This window comes from Syngnathus typhle, linkage group LG3, assembly GCF_033458585.1.
Source record: "Syngnathus typhle isolate RoL2023-S1 ecotype Sweden linkage group LG3, RoL_Styp_1.0, whole genome shotgun sequence".
Taxonomy (NCBI): Eukaryota; Metazoa; Chordata; class Actinopteri; order Syngnathiformes; family Syngnathidae; genus Syngnathus; species Syngnathus typhle.
Window position 1 is genome coordinate 240,740 of NC_083740.1, and position 8,247 is coordinate 248,986.

Here is an 8,247-nt window from a genome sequence, read left to right on the forward strand (position 1 = left end):
ACAACCTCTTTCTTCCCTGTTTGTCACTTGTGACTATGGAGCAAGACTACCATTTCGCCAACATCTTTATTTAGGAAGTACCTTTTTTGAAAAGAAATGTACAAGTGGAACCGGCACAGTGACATCTTGCTGTGGCGCGTGGATGAAATGATCATGTACATATTTACAGAAAACCGGATGAGAGCGACGAGTGAGCTGGGCACATTTGAAGCCAAACTAATTAAGCAGTGGGAAATTAATCGGGGTTTTCTATCGACAAAAATAAAGACAGGATAAAAAGGCACTGGTTTTCAGAAACAAAGGACGAGATGTTAGCTAGTGTTTAAAAAAAAAAAAATCCACTAGCAAGGCAGTTACAAGTACAGAACATGCTTAGTATTAAAATTATTTTTTCATAAACAAATCATTTTTAAACATTTATAAAGGCATAAGTTGACGTCAGTTTGGGTGGGACGCCGACTTTTCCCAGAGGTCCACACATTCGAATGTACTTTTTTTTTTTAAAATGCTAACCATGACACGCACACAGTCGATGAATAATAATAATAATAATAATACATTCAACTTCCCAAATTCGGTTTTACATTCGAACAAATTTGCTGCCTTCAATGACGGGCAACTTTACATGGCTAAACCAATTGATCCAATTTTCTGCGGGGGCCCAAATTTGAACTATTTAATAGTTAAATAAAACAAAGGAAATAGTCTAACCTGCGATCTGCACCTTTCATCTGACTCAAGGTAATATAGCAAATATAGTTGCTGTCTGTAAAATAGCATCCAATTATTCTTCCTACACGTTTAAAAGTAGGCATGCAATGTTTTGAAAGCGTGTCTATAAAAAATTTGCAATGACAATACATTTCATTCACTTACAAAAAATGTAGAACATACTGTACATGATTTGAATTGGACATTGTCATCCTTTCTCAACATTGAGTCGAATAAGATCTTAAACAACGGTTTGTCCAAATCGGGGTTTTTTTCCATGAAGAAATTTGGATGCGCACGCTTGTCTTAAGTGTAGCTAGTAGGCAGAACATGTCTTAAAAGCATGTACCATGTTTTTGGACTATTCGTGGCACTTTTTTCATAGGTCCTGGAGCTCGGAATCAAACCCAAATTAGCTAGGTTACTATTTACAGCACTAAAAGGCACACGAGCCGGCCCGGATGCGACCTTTGGCCGCAATTCCATGCGGGATTCGGATGAGTTATTTTAAACTAAAAAGAAATCTTTTCTGTCGTTAGAGGCGGACGTTTCGAAGCCACCGACCGCAACTCGTTTGCTGCCGTCGACGCGACCGGATAACGGGAATTTGAGATGAGAGTCGGAGCTCTGCCGTTTCTGGTTTTACTTTTTGTCAAATACATTTCCCCCAATCGACATCCTGCCAGCCACACGGATCTTTCCGACTCCTGGCGGTTAACGGGAACCTGCGCAGCATTGCGTTCTTTGGCTGGATTGGACAAAGGCGAACAAAATCAGGCCAGGGGTGGCAGAAATCAACAGAATTCGGTCGAAACGGAGGGCGGGGCATTAACGCAAGGAGATATGTCCGAACTAGGCTGCACGGATAGTACCATACCTTGTACATACACAATTCATAGATCAATTTGAACACAACGCAACAAAAAAAACGTAGCTTTGGTTGTGCGGAGAACTTGACCGCCCCCCGGCCAGGCCGGGCCCGGCCGGGCGACGTCCCGCATGACTTGCGTACTTCTTTCCCTCGGTTCCGCTGTGAATCGAGCTGCAGGTTCAAGGGTCGAAGGTATTTGTTGAAGTGGCAGCATGGTTAGTGACGGTCGGCGAGATGACATCATCCGCTGCCAATTTGTCCAGGGCGGCGGCCATTTTCGACAAAGGTGACAAAACTTCACTTTGTCCATCCCTTCTATCTCCACGTGCCGTGGTGTTTTCCCGCCCGACTTTTCAGTCCACCTTCTCCACCTTGCCGATGATCTTCTCCTCGAAGATGGGCAGGACGGCTTCTTCGTCGCGCACCTCCTCAAACACCACGCCGCAATCGAACTCGTCGCTCACCTTCTTGAAGTAAAACCTAGAGGAAAATTCAATGCCACTTCATTTTCAGTCTTGAGACGGACGCTGGCAGAGACACCCAAAGCACAAAGACAACTTTTGTCCAGTGTACTTTGTCACTTTTACGATTGGTGGCACCGTTTTTAAAGGAAAATCATCTCATTTGATAACAATGTTTCCCGGAAGCGACATACGAGGAAAAAAAGGAAGAAAATGTTCTCGTGAGAACAATGACATTTATAAGGTGCTGTGCTAAAGAGGCAAATTTAAGAGATATTCCTTTGTTAAAGAAAAAAAAAAAAAGGGGGAGAGATTCCCGTTCCAAAAGAACTTGTCGTTCCTACCAGATGAGCGTCGCAATTTAGGAAAGCCATCCGCCACGTATATTGGAGTTGCCCCTCGTTCCACCTCACCTGTAGTGGCCCTTTTTGGTGAGCAGCTCCTTGAACTGGCCCAAGGTCACCACCCGGCCCTTGACGGAGGTCCGGTACGGGATGGGCTCGCCGCAGAAGTAGTAGGCCACCGTCATGTTGTCGCACACTTGCCGCTTGCCAGACTTGTGCCTGCTGCGGTGGGTGGAAAGGTGCGTCAGCCGCCGCACGCCCCATGCACGCCCCATGCACGCCCCATGCACGCACGCACGCCCGCCTGGAGGCCCACCTGAGCTTGGCTTGCTGCATGGCCGCCCTCCGCCTCTCCTCCTCCAGTCGCCGCCGGGCCTCCTCCAGCTGCGTGAGCGGGTTGGGCGCAGAGTTGGGCGGCATGGCGGGGTCCTGGACGAAGGGGTGGGAGGGCTGCGCCTGGGCCGCCGAGGGCGAGGAGGGGTTGTTGCGCAGCTGGGCCGACACCCAGGGATGGACGGCCCCGGGGCGCTCCACCGAGGCGGGGCGCGGCGACTCGCTGCTGCCCCCCGTCCGCCGGGAGCTGCCGGCGCTGCCGCTGCAAAGAGGCGCAGACCATCAGCTCATCTGGTCCGTCGGTCAGGACGGAGTCAACCAAAGCAATCTTTCCGGTCATCTCGGCGCGTTACTTGCGTGATCAGTGTTTGCCATCTTTGTGCTATGTACTAGCAAGCACAAATCCAATTGTCTTGGACTTACGCCTTCTAGCATATCTCTCCAACTTTCCTGTGACAGCAAAGCTCTTGGCCTCTACTTTCTCCTTTTGGGGATCCACTGCGCACCTGGATTTGTGTTGTCATGTTTGCGGGGTGGGGCAGGACGGGGCTCACCCGTGGGAGCTTTTTCTCTGCTTGTCGCCCTCCATCATCCACTGGAGGATCTTCTGGTTCCTCTCCAGGTCCTCCAGGGGCACCTGCGCGTCCATCCCGCCGCGGCCGTCGTCGACTTTGCCCGAGGTGTCCGACGGCTTCTTGCCTCGCCTCGACAGCGTGCTTCCTTTACTGCTGCAAAACAAGGCGTGGCCAGCCAGCCCGGTCGGTCGGTGGGGCGAGGCCGGAAAGAGGCGAGGGTCCCGGCCCGCACGGACGAAGCTCTTACTTGTAGCCCATTGCGTCCAGGGTGCTGGCTCCGGCGCCGTCGGCGTAGTTGCGGCTGCGGGCGGCGTACTGGAGGGCCGGCTCGCCGGTCCAAGGGAAGTTGGGCTGCGAGCGGGAGGCCGCTGCCTCTTCGGGGCCTTCTCGTGCTCGGTGATGGTACAGCTGCTTGTGATGATGCGCACCTGACACCGAGCCAGAACCGTGGTGGCTTTTTAGCACATGATGTGACAATCAAACAAAAGAAACGACTTCCAATGATTAGCAAGCGGGTCCAGCGACAGTTCAGCCGCCCCCCCCTAACCCTAACCCTAACCCCCCCCCCCCCGGTGCGAAAAGCAATTGTATCTCGTGACGGAGAGAGGCTTCTGTTGGGTTTGAGCCTGCAGCCGCTCACCTTTCACCCCGGCGGCAGGCAGCCCGTGCCCCACCGCCCGGTGCGGCGGGCCGATGCCCCCGTCGGGCGACCGTGACGATTTGGGCGGCGTGTGTCGGCCTCCCGAGGCCGCGTTGGTGGCGCCGGGCGACTGGCAGCCCGGCGTCTTCATGACCCGCTGCACGTGCTCGTCCAAGATGGACTCCGGGTCGTCGTCGTGCGCATCCCCCATGGAGGCCAGGCCGCCGTAGGCGGCGACAGACGCCGCCGCGTTCTCAGAGTAGTGGGCGCCGTAGAGCGGCGGGAAGGACGAAGGGAGCGGGAGCAAAATGCCGTGCGACGGCACGGAGGTGCCGACGTCGGCGTCGTCGTCGCCTTCTTCTTCCTGTGCGTGTTGACGTCGGTTAGCAACGGCGAGGGGCTCGAGCGACGGCGCCCTGGTTAGCGCAGGCTCACCAGTCGCACTCGCTTCAGCCTCTCTTCCAGTCGCTCCTCGGCCTCCCGCTCCCGGAGAACCATGTCCAGCCTCCGGATGAGCTCTGCCGCAAACCTTTCGGGCTCGACGTGGATGTCCTTTGGCATGCGATACGTGCGCTGTGTGGCGGCGCGCACAATTGGCGGTCTTTTCTCTCCTTTGGATGTTTTTGGAGAGAAGGCTGAGAGCATCTACTCACGGGTATATGAGGTAGGGGCACACGTCCGTTAGCTTTGGCACTTTCATGCATCTCCTTGCGATGCTGCTTGCGATATCGGTACGGAGGAACGCCATCTCTGCACGCACGAGAGAAAGAGAGAGAGGGAAAGGGGGCAAGGCAAGTCATTTGACACGGGTGGCGACGGGAAGCGGGCCCTAACCCTGACCCTAACCCTAAGCCACCGACTTACACGCTGCTGTCGGTCAGCGACATGGTGTCGGCGTCGCTCGACATGCTCTGCTGCTCGCTGTCGTTGGCGCTGGTGGCGGGGGCGCGGGCGTAACCCATGTTGGCGTAGTACGGGTTCACCGGCTCTCTCCAGGGTCTGCAACAGAGAAAACCGCACGAATTAGCAAGAAGCCCATCAATTCAAGCAAAAAAGACGGCGGCGGCGGCGGCCGGCCAGCCAGCCGACAGGGTCCGTCCGGGGCGCTGCCGAGCGCAGCCTTCGTGGGTTCGGCTCGCTCCGCTTGGGAGACCCACCTGTACTCGCTGGGGTCTTGCCGCTGCCTGCCGGTGGAGGTCCTGTGCGGAGCGCTCTGCATGAGCAGGCTGCGGGTCAGCCTTCCTGCCGGCGTGTCCCCCCCCCCGCACTGCTCTTTGTCTCGCTCCGCTTCCCTCTGCCCGCCTCCGCATCTTCAACAAGTCCCATTTTTGGTGATGATTTTCCTTTGGTTGAAAGCAGGCGCCTGGAGAAGGTGCTCACCTCCACTCCTCGTCTTCCGCCAGGGTGGGCAGGCAGCCTGGCGCGGGCTTGGCGGGCTCTGACGACGGGCTCCGCTCGCCGGGGTTGAGCTTGGGGCTCTCGCCGCCCGTGCGCGTGTACTCCAGGTACAGGTCCGACTTGAGGAACAGAGGGTAGGTGTTCTCTTCCATGGCGGCCTGGATCTCCGTCTGGGCCTGCCGAGCGAGACCGACAACGGAGGGAGTCGTACGTAAACATTTGCGAGTGGGCGTCCAACGCAAAGCGGGGAGAAAAGGAAGGCCGATGTGCAAACAAACAAACAAACAAACAAACAAACAAACAAACGCATGCGTCAAACGGCCCACGACTCACTGACAAAGGACAGCGGCGACACGACCGAGCCCGGTCAAACACGCAATTGCGCCGACTCGGAAAACGTGCCTGTTCAAACATGGCGGGGTCGGGATGCGGCTTCCCCACGCAGTCTCGAATGAAGCTCTTGGTGGCCGGCTTGATCTGCCGGGAGACGATGGCGGCGCCGTCCACAATGTACTTCCTGTAGATGGCCTTGGCCAGCTTGGCCCGCTTCTCCGGGCTGGTCTTGCGGAAGCCGGAGCAGGCGAACCAGAAGTCCAGCAGGTCGGCGCAGCTTTCCTGGCACAGAAAGTTGCGGAAGAGCTGGATGCCTTCCTGGTCGTCCAGCAGCGAGTGCAGCGACTCGGCCCACTTCAGGTAGGGCGGCGTGGGCGAGGCCGAGCCCTCCGGTTCGTAGCCCAGGTCCAGGTCGGGCCGGCGGGGCGTCGCCGAGGACGAGTCGGCCGTCTTGGCCGACGGCGGGAGAGGAAAGCCGGGCGTTTGGGCAGCCGCGCCGGGACGGGCGGCCGGCGACTGGGCGGGCGCCTCCACGTCAGAGCCCTCCTCGCCGGGGACGGGCGGCCGCGGCGCATCCTCCGTGAAATGGGCCAGCACCCCGCCTCCTCTGAAGCCGATCCCGTGCAAGTCCCTGACGACGCTCATGTCTGCGGTTGCGCACGGCAGAGGTCACGCTCGCCCCGGCAGCGATGATTTTGCGGACAAACGATTCACCCTGCAAAAAGAGCCGTCGGTGTCACAAAAGGAATCATTTCGTCCCATCTCTTCTTCAAGCTTTCCCCTTGACAACCTTTTGAGCTGAGCAGAGGATAACAACAAGGCTTGTAAGCAAACCACAACAATGTTGATTTGATTTCATCAAATGAATCGTTTCACATGGAGACAACTCGAGACACGTGTCAAATCAGCTTTTATCACCGTGATCTATCTATCGTATTGGAAACCGGAACAAATCGTCTCGGGTCACACCCCTAAAAATGACAATGAAAGTTAACTTGGGACAACTGTAAAAATTGTGAAGAAGATCTCCATTCCGATTGACTGTACATTAAGATGTTGATCACCAGATTTGGTTGTAACTTTCTTAATATTTGTCTTGGGGAAAGTGACACTTGGAAACCTCCTTAAAGCGCACTGGCAGTCTTGTAAATTGTCAATCAGGCGGGCAAGCAGGCAGGCGGGCGGGCAGGCAGGCAGCCGGCTACCGTGCCGTGTGAAACAAACACAACATGGCACAATGCATACAAGAATAGCCGGAATGCTGCTAGCCTTGCTAAACAAACAACAGCCAGCACGATCTCGCATTCTATCCGGTGGTGACAGATAGCAAAAGTTTGACGCCGCCGATTAACGTTCGAATATGCCGCGTCAAAGACACAAAAGTCAGCAAAAGTCCACTTCTCGAGAGAGCCCCGTTGATCGCAACCCCAAGACGCTGCGAGCGACTAAGTTAGGCGAAGGTGCTAACAAGCTAGTGCTAGGTGGCTAACTAGCCTTGAAGCCGTGCCCACCAACAGTGTGCCAAGCCTGCCTTTGAAGTGACAAGCTCATTCATCTTGGGCCTGGCGAGAGGGGCGCTCGCTGGGCGGCCTGGGGGAGGGATGGATTGGATGGGATGGCCCGGCCCGGCCCGGCCTGGCTTGGCCTGGGGATGGGGTGCTGTACTGTGCTGCGCTGCGCTGCGTTGCGGTGTAGTATGGTGTGGTATGGGGGGAGCACAGCAACAAACTCCACAACTACATAAAACGGCCTGAATGAGAATGAAAAAGCAAACCCCCCCCTCCTCCGCCACTTGCTCGGCCTCTCATTTTAATCGAGGAGAAAAACAATGTTGGTTCCCCAAAGTGGCCCGCGACATGAACAAGAAAGAACACAAAACAAAAAAGAGCGGAGCAGCACGTTTTCCACTCGAGCTGCTGGCTCGTTAGCTACTTTAGCATGCTAGTTAGCATGAGCTCCAAGAGACCCCCCCCCCCCCCCCCCCCTCCACGCACGCACACACACACACGGTGTTTTTCTGCTTCACACACGCGCGCGCGCGCACAGAAAAAGTCTTACCGTCTCTGAGAGGCTGTTCCCCGTGTCGTGCCGCATTGGGGAGACTGCCACCGAGTGCGTGCTCCGCAAGGCGGCATAAGGAAGACTTCATTGGCGTCAATGTTGGGGGAAAAGAAACAAGAAATGAAGACGACGTCTTTGGACCCCTCCCTCCCCTTCAACTTAAACTCCCCATGGTGGCCGAAAGGCTCCACGGCAAGCAATGATGAGCGAGCGAGGGAGAGAGAGAGAGAGAGAGAGAGAGAGAGAGAGAGAGAGAGAGAGAGAGAGAGAGAGAGAGAGAGAGAGAGAGAGAGAGAGAGAGAGAGAGAGAGAGAGACGCGCGCGTGATTGTGCGCCTTAGTGCACGCGCACGCCAGAGTGGCCATCCGTCGAACGGAACATTTCTCGTGTCGGTATTTGTTAGTTCGTACTTGACAATTGGACTTAGGCACGACTTAAAGGTTCTTTCATTGCCAGGGATGCTCTCCAGGATTCAGATTTGTCATTTTTTTCCGATTTGTGATCGTTCAAAAACGATTTT

At 55.3% G+C, this 8,247-nt stretch overlaps 1 protein-coding gene across 3 annotated transcripts; it reads right to left on the reverse strand.

Moving 5' to 3' along the window:
- Positions 1–47: 47 nt before the first annotated feature.
- Positions 48–7,975, reverse strand: LOC133151410 (axin-1-like). Of its 3 annotated transcripts, none has more exons than XM_061274406.1 (13): positions 7,725–7,975; positions 5,736–6,381; positions 5,316–5,509; positions 5,093–5,245; positions 4,800–4,934; positions 4,589–4,685; positions 4,371–4,508; positions 3,936–4,299; positions 3,543–3,723; positions 3,275–3,445; positions 2,704–2,982; positions 2,457–2,609; positions 48–2,062 (listed from the first exon to the last, which is right to left on the reverse strand). In XM_061274406.1, exons 2-13 carry the CDS (start codon positions 6,309–6,311, stop codon positions 1,936–1,938), a joined length of 2,568 nt encoding a protein of 855 aa, XP_061130390.1. In that variant the 5' UTR covers positions 6,312–6,381; positions 7,725–7,975; the 3' UTR covers positions 48–1,935. The 3 variants fall into 3 exon arrangements, with proteins under 3 accessions (XP_061130390.1, XP_061130389.1, XP_061130388.1); XM_061274405.1 differs by having other exon boundaries at positions 2,457–2,606; positions 3,275–3,448; XM_061274404.1 differs by having other exon boundaries at positions 3,275–3,448; positions 7,725–7,974.
- Between the last annotated feature and the right edge of the window lie 272 nt (positions 7,976–8,247).

Bases quoted from the DNA above. Each gene is read 5' to 3' on its own strand.
- LOC133151410 (XM_061274404.1), bottom strand. From the start codon at position 6,311: ATGAGCGTCGTCAGGGACTTGCACGGGATCGGCTTCAGAGGAGGCGGG. The intron at 4,509-4,588 runs GTGAGTAGATGC...GCCGCCACACAG, and splicing joins TGCCCCTACCTCATATACCC to CGCACGTATCGCATGCCAAA. The intron at 2,610-2,703 runs GTGGGCCTCCAG...CACCCACCGCAG, and splicing joins ATGCAGCAAGCCAAGCTCAG to CAGGCACAAGTCTGGCAAGC.